At 39.7% G+C, this 25,291-nt stretch overlaps 3 protein-coding genes across 5 annotated transcripts in view; 1 reads left to right on the top strand and 2 right to left on the bottom strand.

Moving 5' to 3' along the window:
• Positions 1-13: 13 nt before the first annotated feature.
• On the bottom strand, positions 14-3,946 carry fastkd3 (FAST kinase domains 3). The gene is made up of 7 exons (XM_040126444.1): positions 3,755-3,946; positions 1,907-3,403; positions 1,697-1,782; positions 888-1,062; positions 734-803; positions 512-626; positions 14-296 (listed from the first exon to the last, which is right to left on the bottom strand). Exons 2-7 carry the CDS (start codon positions 3,372-3,374, stop codon positions 198-200), a joined length of 2,013 nt encoding a protein of 670 aa, XP_039982378.1. The 5' UTR covers positions 3,375-3,403; positions 3,755-3,946; the 3' UTR covers positions 14-197.
• Positions 3,947-5,119: 1,173 nt separating this feature from the next.
• On the bottom strand, positions 5,120-9,041 carry myl12.1 (myosin, light chain 12, genome duplicate 1). Its single transcript, XM_040126447.1, has 4 exons — positions 8,910-9,041; positions 6,457-6,656; positions 6,027-6,188; positions 5,120-5,708 (listed from the first exon to the last, which is right to left on the bottom strand). Exons 2-4 carry the CDS (start codon positions 6,638-6,640, stop codon positions 5,536-5,538), a joined length of 519 nt encoding a protein of 172 aa, XP_039982381.1. The 5' UTR covers positions 6,641-6,656; positions 8,910-9,041; the 3' UTR covers positions 5,120-5,535.
• Positions 9,042-14,452: 5,411 nt separating this feature from the next.
• Positions 14,453-25,291, top strand: part of myom1b (myomesin 1b) — a 30,656-nt gene continuing 19,817 nt past the window's right edge. Inside the window, exons 1-10 of one of the 3 annotated variants that reach the window (XM_040126548.1) lie at positions 14,453-14,595; positions 15,134-15,350; positions 17,399-17,533; positions 17,661-17,835; positions 19,708-19,865; positions 20,065-20,157; positions 21,589-21,677; positions 21,926-21,967; positions 23,694-23,855; positions 24,094-24,255. In XM_040126548.1, coding sequence (XP_039982482.1) covers positions 15,196-15,350; positions 17,399-17,533; positions 17,661-17,835; positions 19,708-19,865; positions 20,065-20,157; positions 21,589-21,677; positions 21,926-21,967; positions 23,694-23,855; positions 24,094-24,255 — 1,171 coding nt within the window. In that variant the 5' untranslated portion in view covers positions 14,453-14,595; positions 15,134-15,195. Of the gene's footprint in view, positions 14,596-15,129; positions 15,351-17,398; positions 17,534-17,660; positions 17,836-19,707; positions 19,866-20,064; positions 20,158-21,588; positions 21,678-21,925; positions 21,968-23,693; positions 23,856-24,093; positions 24,256-25,291 lie in introns of those variants that run through there. The other 2 variants (XM_040126547.1, XM_040126549.1) reach the window with 2 other exon arrangements.

Here is a 25,291-nt window from a genome sequence, read left to right as displayed (position 1 = left end):
TATTCAGAAGTCATTATTTGTACAAAAGTCACTTTATTGTAAAGTTAAATATGTAGAATTGCATAATCAATAACTTAAACACATTCATTTGGCAATGACATATTAGCAAAAATAAATACTTATATCTTAAACTAAGAAAAGGCTCAATAAAAGTAAAGACCCCTGATGTCACATCCACAGCATACTCATTTTTATCATCACCAGCTCAGCCTGTAAGTGTGAGGGAAGATTTTTTGGTGCAGGTACTCCACCACGCTGGTCATGTTTTGCAGTTTTTCAAATTCATAGTAAGGAATCTAGAAAAAAAAAGGACAAACATCCTTATTCAGTTATTCCATAAAAAGAAAAGATCGGACAGGTTAACACTCTTATATTTTATGTGCCACTTAGCAATATAGAATACACAGATCTAACATTTGGGAAGATGAAAGTCTGGCTGAAAACTACCTGAAGAACACACAAACTAATGACTATTTATCCTAAAGCATAAAAGTGACTGTGAGGGTCTAACCTGAACAACTTCATATCCCAGAAGCCTAAGGTGACGCTGCTTGATGGCTTCCTTTCCAAGCAACTGCCTCACGTTTGTAGTGAACCTCTTTTGTCCATCAATACAAAGAGCTATCCTGCAATCGCACGTCAGCTGTCAGAGATGAACTTCAGAAGGATTTCATATCTAGCACATCAAAAATCTTAAGTGTAGAAACTTTATATAAAGCATAAAACCATTTACCTTTTGTATACATCATCAGTGTGACTGGCGGGCAGCACATATCCCTCTTCATCAAGTTTTATCTCCACATCTACGAGAACAGAATCAATTTTAAGCCCTTTGTAGGCAAACTATAGGAAACCTTTTAGATAAACAGCTGTTGTGTGTCTTTTACCGAGTGTGTAACAGTATGGCGTCAGAACTTTGGATCCAAAGTATGAACGAGCCCCAAGCAAATCAATCAGTCCAGTTTTCACAGAGTTGTACAGATGTACATCCACCGGCGTCTCCAGGGAGCGTCCGGACATGAGGAAAGATTTGACGTGGAACTTCGGAAGGAGCCTGGGGCCCTGATTGGGGGGGGGCAGTTGGAGGCACATGAATACATTACTACTGAGAATGAGATTCCCTTACACCCAATTATGAAACATTTATGTTTTTTCCTTTTTTTTTGGTTGTAATTCTAATGGATAGCTGATCAACAACAAGATATTTGACTCTCAGTCCTTCAGAATAAAAGTGAATTATCCTGCTTTCATTTCAATTGTACCTCTGCACCTTAAATTGAAAACAAGTGTTTATTGATACGTGTATATTACAACTAAATGTACTCATACTTATTTCTAGTCATCTTATACTTATTTCTTGTTTTTTTTTTTCAATATGACAGTCGGGAAATAGTAAACATTTTCTCCTTTGCTCTCTTCAGGGAAAAATTCTAATTATCCACAAATATCGTCCGAAGATAAACCCAACAAGTTGACATCTGCTTTCTTTTTTGTCTAAAATTGTTCTGGGAAATATAGAAATGCACTACGGTAACAGGTGCAGGTTTTATCACAGATCACTGGAACGCACTTAACCTCACATACTGATGGCATGTTAAGCCAGAGGGTGTGTGTTCAAGTTTCTGACTATCCATTATACCTTTGTCATTCTCATCATTAACATATTTAACCCTTGACATAGTTTTAAATACTTTACCTCATAGAAAGGACACTCCAACTTCACAGTCATGTAGAGCTGAGTCAGCTGTGCAAGGACGTTCCGATCCATTCCTGTGCCTTGCTCTGCAGCACAGAAATAAACACAAAAATACATGCAAAAATGTCAACAAGAGACAATGATTTTATCTTTAATCGTGCGCTCATGGCACATTCATACATATTGCAGGTGTCTGACGGGATGTTTTACCTTGCAGTTGCTGGAGGAAGTAACTGCTGAAGACTTTCGAAACAAAATTAACAGGGAACCTCTCCACCAGGATGCAGGAGTGGAGCAGGTTGAGCAGTGCTCGAGGCTGGAAGTGTGAAAAGCGTGTGTGCAGGATGGTTTCAACTTTCCTGAACATGTTGCCTGCATTAGGCGGAAGGTATCCCAGCTTCCCAAAAGCCATGATCTGCCTGGCCACCTGGCTGGTGCTGTAGTCATCTGCTCGGTACACAAAGCTCTCAGCGACAGCATCAAATACAGTTGGGGACAGGATGTTCCTACGGCCAAAGAACTGCATCACCTTGGTAACTGTCTCTGGATGGGAGGTGAATGCCATTGTAGGAATGTACTTCTCCATCGCCTGCACAAAGTAATGATCGCTGTGACCAAAGTGGATTAGTGCCCCGACCACAAGAGTGAGCTCCCCATCAGTGAAGTGAGGTACATGCCGCACAGCCTGCTTACACAGGCTGATCACTAGAGGCATGGCCTGGGTCTGGTTCAGGGTCACAAGAGCGTTGAGCAGCACGCTGACAGCAGCAGGATCCATATGGGAGGTGACTGTCACAGCGTGGGTGTGCATGGTATTCAGCAGGGCTCTGTATTTTCCATCTTCACCCACACCACCTTGCAGAAGCCTATAAACAGCAATGAGATCCGATAGGCTCCACTGGGCAGGTTCCTGCTTCTGGATGTCCTCCATCACCTGCTCCAGCATCACACAGCCACGACCCTCTATGGTCAGCATCGCCTGGCCTAAGGTACACAGTTGCCCTACACTCATCTGCCCCCTGTCTAGCCTGTCCTGGCTCTCCGACACCAGCCGTACCATCAGAGTGCTCCAGGGATCTAAGAAGAGGCGTGTGCAGGCCAGGAGAGCTGATACCAGCCCAGCATCCGTCAGCCGTCCAGAGTCCTGCTCCAGCTGGAAGCACAGGGCCCTGATGGTGTCCTTCTCCAGCACTGTGGGGTCCTTTAGAGAGTTTCCCTTCTGCTCCAGGTCGGCCACACGGTGAAGTGCTGCTGCAGCCATAGTGTCAGACAAGATCTCCACTGAGCGCAACAGTTTGAAGACCTGTCGGGATGAGGAGCAGCTCCCTAAACGCAGCTGGAAAGCCTGCTCCTCTGCATCTGTGGGTCGATGCAGCTGGGTCAGACGGAACCGGGGAACTGAATCTCTGTGGAGACCTACAGAACTGCTGGCGACAAAGGACGGCTCCCTGACGATGGTGGCCAGACTCCTTATCCCACAGTCCGGCTCGAGTTTCCTGCAGCCCTTTCTTCTGATGCACCGGCCGGCTGAGGTGCACAGGCAGGCTACACGCAATGGCTGACCTGCACTGCTGTTTCTCAGGAGCCTGTGGAAGGGGCAGGCAGGTGCCACAGGAGGGTGACGTTGAATCCCGAACTGCCCGAGCAGCGGAAATCTCTGGATCAGCTTTAGAGCCATGACCCTGGTCCAGGACTCCTAAGACCCAGCTGATTCACAGACAATAAAACAGAAATCTTTAAAAACAAGAAAAGGTTTCCAAGGAATTGCGAGAAGACACAAAGTCAGTAAATTAGAGGACAAAAACTGATGGCAATGGTAGTACTCAGCTTCCTCCTTCGTCACTCCGCTGTTAACTAACCAACCTTGAAGGCTGCTGTTAACTAACCAACCTTGAAGGCTACTGTTAGCTAACGTTAGCTACATAGCTGTTAGCCTCCTGGCTAGCCCAGAAGAGTCGCACTTCTCTTCCGGTTATTTGGCGTTTCTTAAGGCTGACACTTCAGCTTAGAATGATAAATAAATAACAAATGCCGACATGGAACCGGCAAAATTCATACCTGGGCCTTTCCGGCAGCGGCAAAGGGTCACAGAACCGCCGGCTGAGAAGATGCTGACCTAACGTGGTTCCGTAAGGATTGTGAGGCGTTCAAGCAAACTCGTAAATCCATTATTCTGTGGTTTCGGAAATGTCGAGACTCAAACCAGTATTACATGCGATTTTTAGTAAAAAAAATGAATAGTAAATGTGACTACACAACAGAAATATTGCTTCCAGAGAAGCAGAAAAAATGTTAGCTTGTGCTACGGGTAGGGGGTTGTTTGATTCTTATCTTTGGCTGTAAAACACATACTTTTACCGCAGCCTAATCTGCTCCCATGATCTTCGCACCTGTAATTGTACGTCCCAGAAATTTTCATGAAGAGTCATACTAATAACCCTTTGACTGTTGTGGAACTTCACGTTATTCGAATCTTTCCAACAGCACGTGAAAGCAGCACAAGGCAGTTTTCTAAAATTTTATAAGCCTGCAATTCGACCGTTTAGACACTACAGGGCAATATAACGCATTTAATAACTGCATGCTTCAACTCCAAATAACAAAAAGGTTTTCCTGATTTCTCACTTCAAAAATGTGTGATTTATTCTGCAGATAGAAGTGTTCATGAATGAATTTGTTAACTATTACTTCTCCTGTGCGCTCCCATACGTGGAGGCCCACAGGATAATGCATGACAATATAGTGAAACATTGTTAGAATAGTAAAAATGTGTCTTCATAGAAGTTACGTTTTTACAAATACTGCATAGTAATAAGCAATTGAGTGTCCTTTTAGCTGTGGACAACAGTCATAGTGTTATAAGTCATGTATTAAGGTTTATATACTAATAAATGCTAAATAGATGGATTTAAAATAATAAAATTAGACTGCAATTTGGCCATGCTGTAATTACAAAAAGAGCACCTAGTGACTGTCCACAACTTCACTGGGCTTGAAGTGACTTCATAGGTTGAGACATGCCCTCTGTAAGAGATAACATTGTCAGCATTCAGTCATGTAAATTGTAATCTCACTGTGACAAGGATTTTTAAATAGTGTTATGCCACTCCCTGTATGACATAAATGAGTCGCCTCCACATACAGGTAATCGTAGTATTTGGGCAGTTTCCCTTTCCCTTTAAGTAGTTCCATTTAATTGGGCCATAACAATGCATCCCAGTTTACAGTGTAGGTTGTATTCTTAACTTTCTAAATTTGTCCCTTTTACAGAAAGAATTCAGCCGATGCTTGTCTGCACACGCCCAATGAATTTGGTGAGGAGGGAGAGCAGACTTGTCAAGACTTGACAAGCACCTCAAGAGCAGAAAAATGGTGCGTAAGCTTTTCAGTCCCAGGAGAAATAAAGACAGAATAATGCAACAATTATTTCAGTTCTCATTTATGGAAGGGAAACAGTCAGCAAAATACAACTTGATAGAGGGCTTTATTTAAAAACTTTATATTATAAAATGTAAAAATTCAGCTTTACCCGATCACATGAATTGCAAAGACTTATCCCATAGAGCTTCCAAGATGCTGCCACGTCACATCTTTACATGACAGGAGGAAAAAAAGAAAAAAGAAAAAAGAAACCATTTCACAACCTATTAGAATTTTTTCTTCTTATCAGAGATGTGTCAATTTGGCAATCCTGGAAGTTCAAAATAAACAGAGTGGATAGTTATTGCTTTGGTTTGTTTAAAAATGGGTTTTATACTGGAGAGTTGAGACATGCAGCACGGTGATCTAGCTGACGGTAGAGGCGAAGAGGGTGAAGAGGAATATGCTGGTGTGGCTCTTTAATCGTCCTTATCCTTGGCACCGTGCTTTAGGATGCGTGTGAACTCCACATAATTGAAGTTGTTTTTCTTGTCAATGGGAGCCTCCCTGAAGAGCTCGTCCACCTCCTCATCTGTAAACCGGTCACCCATTGTTGTGAGCAGCTCTCTGAGGTAATCTTCCTGGATGAAACCTGAGGAGGAAATCAGTCACATCAGATAAGGAAGCCAAGAAGAAGAAAGCCTGAATCATCAGAATCATCTCCTGAAGAATTCAGTTGCTTGCAATGATTTAATTACTGTCTTTTAGAAACCATTTGTCTTTATGCAGCTGGATTGTTTTAGGCTAGACAAGGCAACTTTGTCTGTAAAACAGCTTTTAAAACACCGCTGCAATTTAAAGTGCTTTATATATGGGTGAATTACAACATTAAAAAAAGGCATGACAAAATTCAAAATATTTGGCTTTTTTTTGGTCTATCAAAAGAAAAGAAATCACTGTCAGAATTTACCTGTCCCCTCCTCATCGAAACAAGCAAATGCATTTCTGATTACATCCTCAGGGTCTGTGCCATTGAGCTTCTCTCCAAACATGGTGAGGAACATGGTGAAGTTAATGGGTCCAGGAGCTTCATTCATCATGGCCTCCAGGTACTCATCAGTTGGATTTTTACCTGTATAAAGAAACAGGCATAGTGCACGTAAAATTAATTCTGAGGATTAGCGACAAGCAGGGGTGGTTTTAGGAACAAGTGACATTAACAGCTGATGAAAATTCAAATATGTTTTCTTGGAGAACTAGTTTTCAAACAGCAAAAAATGCAGGTGTACACCCAAATGAGTAAAGTGCAGAGCTGCTTACAGCTTCACATTGACATGGGTGTGATCTGACTTCAGCTTATCCTGAAGTAGGTTACTTGTCTCAGAGACTCTCCCACTCACCAAGTGAGGCCAGCATGTCGTGAAGGTCCTCTTTGTCGACAAACCCATCACGATTCTGGTCAATCATGTTGAAGGCCTCCTTGAACTCCTGAATCTGAGACTGGTCAAACATGGCGAAGACATTGGAGGTGGCGCGCTGAGGGCGCTTCTTTGTGGTCTTTCCCTTAGCCCTTTTGCTAGACATTTTGACTGTTTTATTCCTGTGAAGTTTAATAAACACAAACTTCAGATTATATATCCTGGTACAGTCGGGCATTATGACAGCCAGGGACTTACTCCTCAAAAAGGTCAAACATTACTTAATTGCAGTCTCTTAACAGTTTAGTGGATGATTGAAAATGTGTAAAATGAGAAATGTGTAGCTTATTGAGATTTCTGAAAGGAACTGGGATAATCATTTGATTTATTGATATATTAATCTATAATAACATTGATAATTGATCATTGTTCGGGTCATTTTTCAAGCAGAAATGCCAATCATTCTGATTTTCTTTGTCCTACGTGAGAGTGAACAAGATATTTATATACTCAAATTGTTTTAAGAGTGTTAGTTTGACAAAACAAGCAATTTTTTGACATTGCCTTGTACTTTAAGAAATTATATTCAACAAATGTATCAATTATGAAAATGACAAACATAACAGTAGACAGTGCAGCAGAAAAAAGACAAAATATAAGCCTGGCCTGATGAGACAGAAGTCAAGCGTACCCATGACAGACAGGGAGACAATCTGATCAAAGGCAAAGTGGATCATGCTGTTACCCAAAATAAGATTTCGTCATCTGTGCCCACAACTCGGTGGCAGAGAAATTTCGTTCTCTGGCAGCGAATCCCTAGTGTGGTGTCCCTTTCTGAGCTATAATTGGGAATGTTCCTCATCTTTCTAGGTTGATCAGCTCACTGCCTTCGCAGAGGGCAGGAAAATTACTGATGTGAGAACAGATGCCCTTATCAGGCAATGTCTTGAATGTAAACTTGAGCTGTCCTATAGTAACATCTTTATGTTGCCAGACTGATGGAAAATGGACTCAACCAGCTTGGACAGCGAGGACTATCTAGAGCTGGGCCTTGTATTGATGCATCGTCAATATGTTGATGCTGCTAAATATTATCTGGTACAGTGGTAATTGTTTGGGTTCCATGACCGTTCAGTGATACAAATTTAAATGTTCTGAATTAGGGCTGCAATTTAACACCGTTTATACTATAATTTAAGCTGTCAATTGTTTTAATAACTAACCATTTAGCATATAAATCGCCTGCCACTAGTTCCCAAAGCGACAGCTTTGAAATTCTTTTTTTTGACCAATAAGCGTAAAAATCCTAAATAAATCTCATATCTGACATGATGACAACGGCAAATAATTTTACTTTTTACTGGAAAAATGAATAATGATTAATTATCAAGCTTACTGGTGATTAATTTGGTGTCAAATATACTAGACGACTAATGGTTTCATAAATAAAGGGTGACAGAGCTGCATATCTGGGGGTCTTGTTACTTTAAGGCTCTATTAGTTCAGTGCTAACACTGATACCAGTAAAAAGCTTATATTGGAACAAATTTTACTCAAAATATTAACGTTTTTATGATTTGAAAGCACAGATAGTTGTGTTGATAGAAGTGTTACCACACAAAAAACATAGCCAAAGTTATTGTAATTACGTTTGGGTAGATAATTACCTATTTTGATCTCTTTTTTTCTCTCTCTTCTTTTTCGCATTACATTTGCTGGTTTCCAGCGTCTCAATTTTGAGGATCTTTGTTTTTTTTTGATCATACAAAAAAATGGACTGGCTCTCTCCGGGTTTTGGACTGTTGTTCAAAAACAACAACAGGCATTTTTTCACTTTTTTTTTTTGGACGTTTTGTAGACAGGTAACCGATTAATCGTGAACATAATCGGCATATTAATCTCTTGTGAAAATACTCGTTAGTTGCGCACTTTGTAAACTATACAAATCAATAATTAACTTTTTACAAAACCAATTTATCCACATAATAATCTGTGCTAGGAGACAATCTCACCACAACACATAGCGTTGTCTTATTAAGTACGTATACAGTCCTGATGGTTCGCGGCCTTGTTTAAGCCGCGTTAAATAATTAGTGTTCATACATCTGTAAACGGTAGCCCACTACAAACAGGTTCACAGGTAGATTTCACTTTATAAAGCTAACAACTAATTTTAAAACACTATAAAATAACCTGCTTATTTGCAGCCAATTTGGTATCAATACGTTAGCTATCGAGGTATTAGCCGCGCAGTTAACAGTTAGCCGTGCTTTCAATGATATCAACCGAAAACTCAAAATGGCTCGATAGCATGTTATTCACATATGCTGCTTTAATATTACAAGTAGCTGTGTGGCATCCTGGTAGCAGAGCATTTATACTCTACGTAGCCAACCGTTGTATACGGAACAATGACAATTAAAACACATTCTTACCTGATTACAACCCAACTTGTCAGCTAGCCCGGTGCTGCTCTTCTTCTCAACCACCGCCCTTCACTTCCTCATAATAATGTTGCGTTCCGAACAGCACATCCGAACAGACCAATTTAAGAAAATAGGGGGGGAGGCTTATCAAGTATGAAACCATTATTTCTCGTTAAAAAAAAAATTCAGACGTTTTTATCTGTCTGAATGCTACAATTACGTAAACTTTACGACACTACATTCGAAAACGCATCCTACTGTTTCAGTATTAGTATTAATAAAAACACATAGTGTAGCTCCACACCCCCGATGGAGTAAATGTTACTTCCACAAACGCTCCCTTGAAATTCCTGTATATGCCCTTTTAAGGGCAGAAAGAACAAGTCCTTGCCATTGTGCAATGAAGTGAAGATAAAGCTTAAATGATGGGAGGAAATTCGCGTCAATCAATCAATAATTTTTGTTGTTACAAAGACAAAGAAAGGGAAATAAAAATTTCATTTGTTTATTTATTTATATATATGGCCCACTAACAATATAAATGTAAATGTGCCGGCAGCTAATTTGGAACCGTAGTCCTGATACAACTAAAAAATAAAAAAAATTCTACACAATAAAGTCACAATGAAAATATTAGGGATAAGAAACTGGAAGTAATACTTTGTCCAATATTACACTAACAATACAATCAGGCAGGTATAAAATACAACAAAAAAGATTATTCTGTACATGTCTGACTAGTCTTTAACCATATTTAAGTGTGATTTTAAAAATTCTGTATGCTGGTAGTTCCTTTTATCCTTAGGCGTCTTGATTTATGAGGTGAATGCATTATTGATAGGCTACTTCTCCATATATTTCAATTACCACCAAATAATTTGCCAGTCATTAGGGCAATTCAAATGCATGGTTAAGCACAAGGCAGTTTTCAGTGGTAAATAACAAATGTTCCATTTGTTAAATCCTCTCCATACTCAAAACGACTTCATATGGGTAGTATCGATACTTTGGGGATCAATCCGCCCACTCCTTACCCTAAAGTACAATAAATAGAAGTACACATTATGCAAAATGGCCCATCTCACACTAATGTATATATTGAATTATAATTATTGTTCAAATAATGTGCACATCACTTTAACGATGCAGCTGGTAAAAGCGTGACTCCTTTGAATTACTTTTTATATACTGCTTGCGAATTTCCCCTGAGGATCAATGATGTCATATCTTAACCTATAATCATACATCATAATTCATTTGTTGATTATATGTTGTATTATTAATCAGAATTTTGAATCTAAAGTTACTGAATACATTTTGTGCAGTAAAAGTTACATTATTCCCCTTATAATTGCACTTAAATACTGTACTTGAGTAAATGTACTCAGATACTTTCCAGTACTGCTTAACTGCGTATTATTGTACAGTAGCATGGGACAGTTGTCTTAGCCTGTTTATGTTGTTTGTATTGTATTTTTTGCTATAAAATGCTTTTTGTGCTGCCTTCTTGGTCAAGTTTCTCTTGAAAAAAGAGGCTTTAAACTCAATGAGACTTTGACCTGAAAAACGATAGGAACCTCATATACTAAAACCAAAACAGTGAGGGCAAAATGTTGATAGGATAGGTAATAATAGATATTGACTGCCCAGCGTGGGTCAGACAACAGTTGGTATCCCGGTCATTGCTGTAAAGGGAGGCTTACTGCTGCAAGGCTTCAAAAGCAAGATGTGGAACAGTTGACTCACAGGTTAAAACAAGCCAAATCTGTCCTTTTCGTCCAGCTGTCATATCACTTTCCAAGTTGATAACAAAATTGTAGAACACATGCGATGAGCCATTTATGGTTATGCTGTATGTTAGAAACCAAACAGACTTGGTCTAGAGCTGTAACGTTCAAAAACATCAAAACTGATGTTCATGAAGGCTACAGTAGGAGTTGACTGTTGGAAAAAAAATTACTGAAAAAACTATAAATCTCATTGATGATTGTCTGATCTCTCAAAGGAGCAAACTAAACACAGTTCTTACTATAATGTTGTATTAGTAAAGGACAAAAATGGATCCTGCTTGACATTAGATTTAACTGTTTATTGTCAGGTGCTAGCAGAAGATACATTTTATTTTACAAGTTTTATAAATTGAAACAAACACAAGTCAGTCGGGAACATTAACATGATCTTTACCTCGGCATTTCTAAATCTAGTTTCCTTAGATATTGTAGTGTTGCATTAAACCACTAGAGTGTGCTAGTTTCATAGAAAACCTTTAATTTCCTTAATGTTATTTAGGCCAATTCTTGAGGTAATTAATACTTTGTCTCACCATGTTACCCAGTCCCGTCTGAGCTCATTGAATTTGTTCATGTCTGCAACTGTTAACTTGAATGTTCATATTGCCTCAGTGTAAGGAAACAATACAAAACCAGTCTTAAAATAGTCCTAATTCATCCCTTGAGACCTCCATACAGTTGGAATTTCCTGGACAGCTGGATTCAGAGACATACTGCTGACAAGAAAAAGATTCATTATATCAACTTGGAGAAAAGTTGGAGGAAAACAAAACACTCATGTAAGTAAGTGTATATTAGATATAAATATTATATATAAATATTAGAAACACCTTTCAATACAATGAGGTATAATACAACTCCACCACTATCTATAATCTCATAATTGCCATAGAGTTGAATCAACACCTTCATGTCTCAGCCTCAACAAAACCGAACATCACAGGTTTTACATGTGATTACATGTGATCACAGGTTTTGCAGGGTGATTGCAATGGATTACATTAGATTAGACACATTTTCTCACTGTAATAAAACAAAAACTGAGTATAGGTGTTGATATTCCAGTTATAAGGTGATAAAATTCACTGCCGACCATGGTAAAGCACCACTGCAAAAACCTGATTTATGTGGCAAATGATACTCCTCAAATAGCCTTGGGTAACAGTGGGATGAAGTCATTAGCTGACTGTTATCACGTTCCTGGGAAGATATGCACTCGAGTTTTTTCAAAGAACTGGCGAGTTTCAAGGAATAGACTCTTCTTATATACCAGCTGTGAGTGGCAGCTGTTTGGTAATTGGGGCTTATAGTCAGATCAGCGTAAAGCCCAGGATGTTCGTGATAAAAGCTACAGGGGACTATAGGCTATTCTTTGACATTCAGTCCTATTAACTAATTCTGTAGGTTACTGTACTTTTATTAGTTACGACGAAATCTAGGAAGCAAACTAACACCATCTACCGTATAATTAAAGGAAATATTTCCCTGCCAGAGAGTGACTGAAATATGCTAATTTGCTTTCCTGTCAAGAGTTAGATGAAAAGCTGGATACCACTCTCACCAATAAATATGAAGCTACAGCTTACAGCAGTGAGCTTATCTTAGCATAAAGACATAAACAGGGGGAAAGAGCTAGCTTGGCACTGTTCCAAAGGTGACAAAATCTATCTACCAGCACCTCTAAGGCTCACTAATAAACACATTATATCTGGTTTTTTTAATCTGTACAAAAACCCAAGTGTAGAAATAACATGTGTTTTTACAGACTTTATATGCTTATATGCATATACTTAATTTTTTGCACAGATTAAAGTGAGTCTCTAACTTTTACAGGGGCTAACGCTGTCACAAGTGGAAATTATGGTATCACAGTAAATCCTAAAATGTGGCGTAACATTTGCACACATAGAGAAGAGTTGTATTATCAGCAGACTGACTCAGTGATATAACACCACAGTATATATCTAAAGTTTAAACATGAGCCACCATCATGCCATCATGCCAGGTAAGGTTATAGCAGTAAAACTCCCACTGAACTAAGCAAGGGTATTTTTTTATTGTGTATGTATTCAACTTTTCATTAGTAAGCGAATAAATGTGCTGTTTTTTCTTTTAAAAAAACAAGATACAACAAGTTAATTACTGAGCTTTAGAGGTGCTAATAGGTGGATTTTGTTAACTAGCTGTTTTCCAATATCGAGCTAAGCTAGCTAGCGCCTACTGGCTGTAGCTTCTTTTTGTAAAGACATGAGAGTGGTATTGATCTTCTTATCAATGTAACACTCAGCAAGAAAGTGAATAAATCTGTTTCCCTGAATAATGTCGAATTGCTTTAAGAGATAATATAGTTAAATGCATTTGAATTAAACCAATAAAGGCTTTGAGAGTCAGCTGAACACGTTACCAAGCTGTGCATATCGCTGCTGCTTTTCTGACAAGTAGTGTCACTGTCTTGCTTTTCAGTTAATTGCTGTGTTCTAAAGTAATCGTGTTGGCAAATGATGTAGTGACTCGTGACATATTCAAATTGTTAAATACATTGTGCCCCATATTCATTAAGCAGCATGTAGTGTTGTGACCCTGCTTAATGTCCTGTGTTAGGTACCCTCACTGTTGATCTCTTTTAATGGACTTACACTTCAAATTCCTGCCATAACATTTTAGGTACGTTGTCATGCTGATTATTGTGTGGGACAGCGGTGGGTGAGGACCAAAAAGGCCCTCAGAAGTTTTCAGCGCTGTATCTTTGCCATGGAAAATTGCCAGGTGTTTGTGTTGCAGTCAATTTCCAGAACAACGTCCAAACACCTTGGCAGTCGAATCAAATCTACAAACTTTATTTAAACAGGAAAGTACTTTCTATTCACGATGACTTTTAATCACCTTTTCATTCTTGTAGCATCAAGGATGTGCTTTTTATTAATGCAACTGGAATTAAAAAGCTGCCACTGGAGTCTTAGTCTTTGATTGGTTTCACTTTTTCTTTTGGAGGCTGTTTATGAACAGAGGGGACAAGAGGGGACATTTGTGTACTTCCACAAATGAGCGAGACTGAAAGGGAGAGTGACAAAGGGACAGTAACTGGCATTTGTTGTATGTGAAGCGAGTGACAATAGCATAGCTAAAGTTAGACACAGTCACAGCTGAGACTGCTGTGGTAAAACCTCAGTCTATAAATCAGCAAGGTCTTGATGGACCTTAAAAGAAATTAGAAAAAAACAGATATTGAACTAAAAATAAATTACATAAAAATCAAAACCAGCACTTCAACAATCTGGTGATCACTGATCCTTTGGTAATGGTTGGATAATGAGGTGCTTTTGCATTCTGGTTTAAAGTCTGTAGGCTTTGTATAAATGGTGGACTATACAGTATGTCTTATCCATTACATCAGTAGATTAAACAAATAAGCAAATTTAAGGTATCAATTAATAAATTAATCAATTGTGAATGAAAATAATACAATTAAATACACACACTCATTCACACATAAATACATTATATACATTTCATAAATGTATAAACAGGATGAAAAAGTCAAAAAATGAAATTAAAAGATTCATGAATAACATTAAATAATAACGCACACAGCGAAAAGTAACCCTGTGTTTACCTGCATATCAGGCATTAATGTGCATTGACAGAGACCTGCACCCATAAATGCGTTCCACTACGGGGGTTGACTTGCTTCCCAGCTCTGCTCTCAGCTATATATATCTCCACCCTCACCATAAAAGGCTGTGACTGCTGCTTGGACACTCTGGCTAGGGCCAATATTATTTTTGTTGTGTAGACCGCAGTCCTGTACGCACCTACCTGCTGGCTCTGCTGGGATATCAGGGTTTGAGTGTGGAGTTGGACCATCTTTTCCTTTAAAGCTTTGATTTTGAGGGGTTTTGTCCGGGGTAAGTGGCAACCGTTGTGGGATGTGCAGGATGTGACAAGCCAGGTTGTAGTTTTTTCATATGTCTGTCTAAGCATGCTGAGAAACCTGCCTGATTGCCTGAATGTCATATCATATCTTGCTAGCCGATGTTGCAAGTTTGTATTTACAGTTTTAATAATGGTTAAAAGACTTTTTTTTCTTTATTGATCAAGGACATATTATGCAGTTATGCAGTTTTTGCTGGAATATATTTAATATATGGAATATTCCAAATGTTATAATTGGGATTCAATTATTTCTCCACTACACACACACACACACACACACACACACACACACACACACACACACACACACACACACACACACACACACACACACACATATACATTTCAACTATAAAGAACATGTTGAAGTAAATGAAAGCATGGCCAGCTTGTCAATGCATCCAATTACCAAAAAAACAAAAACACAAAAATCATTGAAAGTCATGATGAGCCTACAGTACATTATGAAAACAATAATGTACTGCTCTTGAACACTAACTAACCAGACAGACAAACAAACAGGGAGCAAGAAACTCAGAAACTCAGGGTTCGTACCAGGAGCGGCCTGCAACATGTCTGGATCTATACCGTTCTACCAGAAGCATCATCGCCACTACGACCGTGGCTACCGTAGCAGGGAGACGGAGTCTAAAATGAGCCAGTACCAGTCCAGCAGCCGATACCTTGCTGGCAGCAGCACCTCAGCCAGCAGCAGCAAGAGCAGAGGGTAAGGAGGAGGAAGATGAGGAGGATGGAGGGTCAAGCCGTGCCTTCATCAATCCACGTCATTGTAGATGTTGGAAGCTACCCCCCTCCCCTTTAACATGATCACCCAACCCAACTGATCAAGTTCACCTCCATCACAGTCACAGCTTTGGGATCATCTATCCTGCCCTGCTGCTATATTGACAACAAGTAACCATCGTTCTCCCCTTTTGAGATCAACCCTCAGTCACACTTAAGGATTATTCTAGTGGTTGAAAACAACTTTGATTCCTGCATGTAGCTCTTTGCATGTAGGTTGAGAGATGCCCTTTGTGCATTTATGCATGCTGACAAAACTTACTTTTAATACAACTATAATGAAATGGTTATGGGAAACATAGCTGTTCAGAGCAAAACCCTTGTTAGATAAGCTGTAAGAAAATGCGCTGTTATGTAATGGCTGAAATATGGTATATGGCATACACAGAAATAGAATCCTGACCTGTGCATACCTTCTTAGAGAGAAAATAAGAGGTGACAGTTTTTCAGCCTTGTTCACTTAAAAACTGAATCCCTGTTTTACAGATTTATTTTCTTTAAACACCTGATTTTATTCACATGGATTATTATGTCTTAGAAAAATTGATTCTTCCTGTAAATATCCCATAGACATCTGGAAAGTTGTTAGTGGTTGGTTTTGCTGCCAAGATTTGTGTGGTCCCTGTTCTATGCAGTGGTTCAGCTGTCTAGTGTTTATATACCTGCTTTAAATGTGATTATGAGTTTTTGTTAGTGTGTAATAAATTAATGGAAAAAAAGACACTGGGTTTACAAGGAAAGTCTGAAAAAGTAGTTTGGTTTTATAGCTGATCCTCCAAAATTTGTGGTTGTGTAGATTCTACATCACTATAAAGGTGATCAGGCACAATCAATCAGTTCAGATTTCCAGATATTAAAGGACGGAGTATATTGAGCGTTTTTACCCTAGGAATAACAAAATACCCAGTTTACCATGATCCTATCTTTTACAGTGCCTGGCAAGTCTTTAAATACCCTGGCCTGGAGAGTGCGAACAGGTCAGAGGGCTTAGGTTTTAATAACACCATCTGATCTTTGCCTTTACACTCATGACTTTCGACTGCTGGGCAACACATTAACTACTTGGATTCAGTAATGAAACCACAGCCCCCACTATTATATTGTTACAGCCCTGATCCTGGAAAGTCAAGAGGATGTGACTGGTCAGAGCTACACTGAGACAGGGACACTAACCCAGATAGATAAGAAAAATGTGGGTAGCTGCCCTTTCACCCTTCTTGCCCCTGCCTCCTTATCAAGTTCTTGTTATCTCATACCCTGAGCTCCCACCCCCAACTCTCCAGCACTACAGACAGTGTTGCCCCCTCACTACAAAACGACAAAGTGAGTGGAGCCTGACCTAAATATTACAATGGACAGCCTGGAAAACTGACATAGTAGATGTAAAAACATATATTCAAAAGGCTGTGATAATCTTGTTTAACAAAACAGAGCTCTAAGGTTGGACAGGTTTTATTGGAGGCATTTCTCTGAGCCCACTTCTTTCTAGACTTGTTATCCCTCTACCCATTCATCATGGGACAGTAGTACAATGAGAAGGACTGATGCAACATGGCTTTGAACTGTTACAAATGGTGTATCACGATTTTAAAGTGTAATGTGACTCCTATGAGCTATAATATCAGTATCAGTATCAGTTGTACTCTGATCTGGATTTTTGGATCTGGAATCCCCAGTGTGTACCACTTGCTTGGACTGAAGAAAAAGTGTTGTTTGGGTCTTTTAATGATTCGATAATAATTTTTCTCAGTTGTCCTCAGTGGTTGTGATTTATCGATTTTGAAAACGGAATTATTGCATAGGTGTAAAAATGCTGCAATCATAACTAAACCATCTACACTACTTTCCCAATCAACCCTAATCTACCACTCATCTACCCGTGACCGTAGCTTTATCGACACATGTTAATGTTATGTTATTAGTTGCACTGTCTGGCTGTGTGCCAGGCTGATGGTATTCTGTATGTCTCAGACTTAAATTGTCTTCACACTCTGGGCTGGAAGAGAGCAGACTGAGCCCCATACCCAAGAGAGCCAAGCCAACGTACTTGGCTGTGGATAAAGAGAACCAAATCATCGGCTATGTAGTGCCTATCTTCAGGGGCAGGTAATAAACTCCACACCCACATAAAACTGGAACCTCAAAAATGCTGTTCTCTTGAAGTTGTTTCAGTTTTAAAGCTATTCCTTACTCCCCACATCCATCCACATGGTTCTGCTCTGCTGACTCCCAGTCAAGAGTTTGCTACAGGATTTTCAGATACAGAGGAAGCAAGGGTGAGGGACACTGCTGCACACATGGCCCGCAGGAATTTGTTCACCAGTGGCCTGGAGATGGAGAGGTCAGAGCAGTTCTCCAGGACGGAGGCCATGCGAGAGTCAGCTGAACGCATCTCTCTGAACAAAAGGGTCAGTGATGGGATATCAAGCTGTTTCGAGGTCATACAGGGAAGCACAGTCTTTTGCAACTAGGTGAATTATTTTTATATCAAATACACATCTGTCACAGGATTGTCACATCAGTGTTTGACTGACATGTGCTGGCAAACCATTCGGCTTTGTGACATTACAGATTGGCTTTTCTTGCTCATGACATCACTGTAAAGCTTTCTTATTAATGACATCACAAACTGGCCCTTGTTCCATGTGATACCACAGTATGCCATTCACACGTGACAGAACACATTCTTCATCACTGACAATCTGATTTTTTTTTTTGTGACATCAATGTAAATCAATCCCTATCATCAGAGATGTGACATCACTGAGGTTAATGACATCACATTGGACTGTGATGACATTACTGTGATCAAAAGTTAAGTCTTTTTTCTACATCAACATTTTGTACATGTGACATCACAGTAGACAGTCTCAATCATGGCCTCGCAGACTGGCTTCTCCCATTGGTGACCTCATAGTAGAAGACCCTGTCAGATGACATCAGAGAAAAAAACCAACCCGTTATGCTATAACTGTTATAGATTAACAAATGTTTTTTTTGTTACCCATGACATCACAGTAAAGGGCTTCTTCTACTTGTGACACCACAGTAAACCACTCTATGTCATGACATCACAGACTGTGTTTTGTCACTACAGACATCGCAGTAGATTTTTCTGCTTCATAGTTTAACAGATTATGTGTTACTTATGACATCACAGTAGATAGCCCTGCCTCATGACATCATAGAATGTCTTTTGTCACTTGTGACATCGCAGTAACAAAACAGTCTGTTATGCTATAACAGTTATAGCATAACAGATTGTTTTTTTTACTCATGACTTCACAGTACAGTTGGCGTCTCCTACTAATGACATCACAGTGAACCACTATTTAATGACATCAGAGACTGTTTTTTGTTACCTGTGACATCACAGTAGACAACTTTGCCTCATGACATCACATGTTGTTTTTTATTACTCATGACTTCACAGTTGGCCTCTTGTACTTATGACATCACAGTAAACCACTATCTCATCACAGACTGTTTTTTATTGTACACAATATAATATTTACTATACTCAATAGACTACTCTGATTCTTGAATCACATATTAGCTTTTGTTACTTGTGACATCCTCACACTGGACAATCTTCTTTTATAACATCAAAAAACGTATTTTCTAACTTTTGACATCACAGACAAAAAACATATTAGGCTCCATAGCCCATTTATGTTCTCTGCGTTGTTGTATAACTGAGCATATTGCCAGTACTTCTTAGGAATGCCAAGTGCCCGTGGCTAAGTTGTTGTTATTACTATTCCTTACACAAGGGCGTTATTTATGTCCCTTTGATTATGTGAAGTACCCAGCCATTCACTGAGCATCATGAAAGCCACAGTTCCCCCCCTCACTGTATTTATCTGTCTCCACTCTACCAGATAGCCTTACTACTCAGTGACAAATTCCTCGGGAGATCGTGTTTCTTGAGACACAGGGAAGCAGTGTCTCATGGGTGTTGTCATATTATGTGCTGAGTTACTGGATGCACAACTTAATGGGGCTTCAACACCCCTAGCTATTCATAGGACATAATGAACAACACACACAGTCACACTCATAACATGTGTCACGTTGAGTGCATACACCTTGCAAGTGTAAATAAATAAAGATATGTCAGGATCTTGCTCAATTTGTGTATGTAAAAGCTTTGTTTTTGCTTCTAGCATGCATTGTGGATTTCTGGTGAAATCACAGGGAGTTTTGTTTTTTGTTTTGGCTATAAGTTTATGGTTCGCAAAGGTACGATGGTCCTGACTGATTTTCTCTGCCACCTTTAGATCCATGAACACGAGGAACACTTCAAGCGCATGAACGAAGACAGCCTGATGCACGCCCCGGAGTTTGTGATTAAACCTCGCTCCCACACAGTGTGGGAGAAGCAGTGTGTCCGGCTGCATTGCACTGTCAGTGGCTGGCCCGACCCACGGGTCATCTGGTAGGGTCACCAACACACATCACCCATAAAATAACCTAATTTCTGTCCTTTCAGTTCTCTCAACAGCCTGCTTATTTCTTTGAGCTCCATCTATTTATCCATGGCTTTATTTTATTTTTTTCATCTTTTGACTCCTTTTCAAGCTTTTTCTGCTTCCCTTGCTCTTTCTTCCTTCGTTTTTTCTGCCTCCCACAACAAGGTACAAAAACAATGTGACAATTGACCCCATGGCTAACCCTGGCAAGTATAAACTTGAGAGCAGATACAGCGTGCATTCACTGGAGATTAACAGGTAGGTGTAGCTTTTCCACAGCACTTGAAATAAATGATTCTTAAAAGAGCCACTGACATCTTGTGTCAAAGTTTAACATCCATCACATTTCACCACCTTGACGACTTTTGTAGATCCAGTGGAAAGAGTGTGGAAAGTCCAACTTATTGTATATGCTTATTTTTATGCTTACGTAGACGTCTTTTTCTTGTGTTAGCTTGAATTGTTATTAGCCAAAGCTGCTCTTCTCTTAGTCCTTTTTTCTCACAAGGTTTAGCCAGAGAAATTACAGTCCTCAGGCTGTCACCTGAGTTTAATGCAGCCAATGAAAATTTTAACATTGATAACGGACCATATAGTGTAGAAAAACAAGGATGTAGTGCCAGTGAAGCCTCTCATTGTGTTCAGGAGTGAAAATTTGAAGTTTAGATTTGGGCTTGCTGCTGTCTGCCATCTTAAGCGCTTAGAGCTTAGCTACCCACTTAGTTTAGCAATCCAATGGCCAATGGTCAAGTGCAGCTTTATGTGATGTGCAGGGCTAGCCTCCCCAAATCGCATTTGATTGGATACATTTATGAGTTCAAAGTGAGTCGTCAAGAATATTTTTGTGTTTTACATTACAAAAAGAGACATTTTGACATAAAAATAAACAAAAAAATGATTTTTTTATGACACAACCTGAGCATGAAACAAGAATTAAATGAAGAATTAACGCAGGGACACAGCATTAGAATTTGAAAAATATTTTTCATTTTATTGTGTCTTTAAATGATCAATTCTCCAAGTGAGTTAATTTAAGTTGGATTGTTTAAATAAAATCAAATTCAGTCAAAGATTTTTTGTAGCCTGCCTCTGCTTATTGCAACTTATTTTAGCACTGGCTTCAGCTTTCGGTCCAGAATCTACCCAATGGGAAGAACCAAAGCTTCACTTTTTATCCCTGGCATGGTGATATTGATGTCTGCCTTTATGCCTGCCTAACTTGCCTAAACCGACTGACACTGTAGGACTGTGACCTGGAGAGGAGCCACAATATTTCTCATGCTGCCACAGATAACAAAGAGCATGTCTAAAGATAGCTAAGATAACATTTGACCATTTCAGCAAGCAGCCAAAACTCACAAGGGCGTACGAATACCATTACCTTAAATTTTTCTTATATTTTAGTAGAATATGTCTCGTGGAGTCTGATTATTGGTTCCTATTATGTACAGCACAAAGCGGATACTTTTCATGTAAAGAAACCTACACCACCTGGTGCAAATGACATCACCAGTGGTGTCTATTTATTGCCAGAGTATTCCTGGTCAGGAGTTATGGAACGCGTTACAGTCAGGGCTCACATAGTTGGTATTATTTACATGGTTGAGAGGGCTGAGGTTGAGGTGGGGGAAGGGCACTGTACACATGAATCCTCATGGGCAGTGATCACCTGGTACTCTCCTCTTTCAGATGCGATTTTGATGACACAGCGCAGTATCGCGTCTCTGCCATGAACTCAAAGGGAGAGCTGTCTGCGTATGCCTCCGTCGTTGTTAAGAGTAGGTTTCACCGAGTCCCAGCACCATCACACCCCAGTGCTCTCGACATGAAAAAACTGTTTTCTCACGATCACAAAATTATTTTAATCACAAGAAAAAAAAACAGTAATTACTCTCCTACTGTGATGTCTAATATGATTCTCATATTTTGTCATTATAATACTGTATATGCAGTTCATCACTAGTGTTATGTAACATTATGTACTCTATGTGTATGTATTAATAGCAACTGCTGCTATTCTCCATAGGGTTCAAAGGTGAAGTTGATGAGTTCCTGCCAGCACCCAGACGTAAGTGTTTATTATATGCTGCATTGTGTATTTAAAGCTGCATTTATTGATTCATGGCCACTAGGTGGTAGAAGATCTCCAAGACAATTTGAAAGACACAAAGCCTTGACATGTTGTTGTCTTATTAAACAGCTACTGCTACCATTTTAGCAAAGGATTGCCTATTTACATATCCAGTAGACGCTCATTTTTCTGGTCACCTGATAAAATATAAGTCCATAGTGCACTCTCCTTATAGCTCCTGTTTGGTCTCCACCAGCTCTTGAATGAGATATTTGGTTCTTTAGCTGAACTGCTCAACTCTCCTCCCTGGCTAATTGCTAACTTAGTGTGTCTCCTGTTTGCATGTATCGCATGTATTGCTTTATCAGAGCAAAGCAGCTGTCTGCAGCAAACGTGCTGGCTGTAAAACCAAACCAATGAGCTAAAAGAAGCTAAAAAGCTCCACAAAGCTAAACACCTGTGTGATAATGCTCTGTGGGTTTGTCATTACAAGTGACCACTTTTGCATTGCCTGTTCTTATTGGATTCCGTGTTAAAATAATGCTGCTTTAATTTTATCATTAAGCATTTCTTAGTCATTTTAAAAAATATATATCTAATCTTTCTTTATCTAAATGAGATATATTGTGTTATTAATGTTACCCCTGCTGGCTTGATACGTGACTGACCTCAGTGGTGAGTGGGGTGATGGGGATGTGGGGGCTGGAAGAACAGTGGGCGCTACTGCACTAACATCTTTTTTGTTTCTTTGATGCTGCGGCGGCAATGCAGGGGCCAGTACTGAAGGTAACAGGTTCACAGGAATCTGGTTTGAAAACATTTTGGTGAACTTAATGTTTCCACTGATTGTGTTCATGCATGGCCACTCTTGTCTGTGTCGAAATTTCACAGGAAGGTTCACAGTATTATCCTAGAACCGCAAGATTTGAAGTAGTTAATCTGGAAAATCTACAGATCAGCATTCCCGGTTGAAAAACAGCAGTCCGTATGCATCAACAATGTTGCAAGTAGGCCACCTTGATCTCGTAGGTAGAAGGACTGTCCAAGATCTTCATGAACTTCCTAGGCACTTCTGCGATCTCTGGTTTATGTTTTTTACACAGCTTTTCTGCTGTGAGAATTTTTTTCAGATGCAGCTACCTTAAATGAGAATACATGTAGCTGCAATTAGATTCTGTCTAGAGCCTTGTGGGAAACTTTAGAAAAATAAAACTTAGAAATCATCACAATAAAGATCTTAATTGTACTATCAGCTAATTCTACAACTGAAATAATAGAGGACCGAGTGTTTTTTTATTTTCACCTGGATTTTACATGTGTTTATTGTGTTTCACTTTTCAGTGCATGACAACAAATTGTCGTATTTCACCGAGGTCATTTTGTGAGCACCGTACTGTAGTTTCAGAGTCACTCTTTTGATCTGCATTTGTGTTGTTGTCCTTTAGCCCTACACATCTGATACATGTTTTCTTCTCCACCTTCTTCAGTGTGGCTAAAAGGTTGTGATCTAGCTTATTGTTCATGTTGTTTTTCTGGGTTTTTCTGTTGGATATGATTTTGATTTGTACTAAAGCTCTGTCTTTTTTACAATGTAATGTCTTGCTCCACCCTCCACTTGATTTGAATACAGTAGTCTTTTCAATTGTGTGATTATGCAAGATTCCCTGTTGCACGATAACGGCAGTCCAAGCTCTGACTCTGGTGTCTCTTGCTTCCTCTGTAGATGGCCCGGTGTCTGAGTATGGCATCACCTTCCAGACTCATATTGTTGATAAATTTGGCGTATCATTTGGAAGAGAGGGGGAGACCATGAGTCTGGGGTGTACAGTCATCATCTACCCTGCCCTGCACCGCTACCAGCCAGAAATCCAGTGGTACAGAGACGGTAAGTAGACAGCTCAGAGCTGTTTGTCTTTTGACTCCAACAGAATGATCAATGTGGATTAATGCTGGGATTTTGATTCACTTTTCAAAGCCCTTTCAAACCTGCTTCCTTTATGATGCATATAGCAAATCTGGGCTCTAAAAAGTATGAAATGGGACTTGATTAATGCATTTCTGTCCTTGGCATATTGTTTTTCTGTATCTGTTACCATGCTAAGATTCATTGCTGTGTTTTCCAGATGTTCTGCTGTCTCCATCCAAATGGCACCACATGCACTGGAGTGGAGACCGAGCCACGCTGACACTCACACACCTCAACAAGGAGGATGAGGGGCTCTACACCCTGCGTGTCACCACCAAGTCTGGATATGAAACCTACTCAGCCTATGTCTTTGTCAGAGGTGGGGGCACCTTCCCTAAAATTTAAAGAGATTACAGTCTCTATGTTGTGTACTATATAGCTTCAACCCACCTACATTTCACACACAAGTATACACATTACTCATCCAGAACTGTGCTAGCACAAATCTTTGAATAGATTTCTAATGTTTGACTGAGTGCATGTGTCTGCTTTGGGTATTTAGGAACAGCTCACTAGGAGTAGGCCCCACTTTTACTGCTGCTTGCCTAAATAACATATTCAGCCTGCTCAAATGTTGCTTCCAAGCCTGAGACTGCTTTAGAGGGCTCTAAACTCTTACTCTAACTTATTCGTGGTCGTGCTAACCATTATTTAAATATCAAAACATCAACAAAGTCTGTTCCAAAATCTTACTTCATGCACATTTAGGAAAGATCCTCAAGCTCTTAATTCTTTAAAATGTTACGTATCTAAGACATCTCCCCACAGACATTTTAACTGAAACCCTAGTCAACACAAGTTCAATGCAGCCTGATGCCCCCAGCTTTTATTTTGTCAAGTATGTCATCAGATCGAGGTCAAAGTCACAACAGCACATCCTCTGGCGCCCGATGGCTAAACCACATTTCATGGTGAAAGTGCCTTAATGTGAGTGAGTGGTTTCAAATAGGATGTCTCTAATAGAGACACCACATAGTGGCATCTCCCTTGCATTCGTTTGAAAAAGTGGTGAGTGAGGCCTATCTTCTATCTGCCTTCAGAGACAATCTGACCTTTGAGGCTTCAGCTTCTACAGATGAATCATGTCGGGTATGAACAAGCTAGAAAATAGACCCTGTTGTTCCTCTGCTAGAGCTCAGGGTTTCCCAGTAAAGCCGACACCAGGTAGGGTCTCCATAACAAAACCCTATATGAGCCTGGCTGCAGTCAGGCTATTCTCAGAGAGCTCAGCTGTGGAATGTGTCTGGCTGTGAGTGCAGATAGATTCTGTAAATATCTGCTTCAAGGAGAAACAATAGGCTACCCAGCCAAAACACTTTCTGGTTATTATTATTTCCCCTTGTTTTTTTCATTCA

The sequence above is a fragment of the Xiphias gladius genome, chromosome 5, assembly GCF_016859285.1.
Source record: "Xiphias gladius isolate SHS-SW01 ecotype Sanya breed wild chromosome 5, ASM1685928v1, whole genome shotgun sequence".
Lineage (NCBI taxonomy): Eukaryota > Metazoa > Chordata > Actinopteri > Istiophoriformes > Xiphiidae > Xiphias > Xiphias gladius.
The sequence above is the reverse complement of the archived record's forward strand: the minus strand, read 5'-3'. Positions and strand labels throughout refer to the sequence as shown.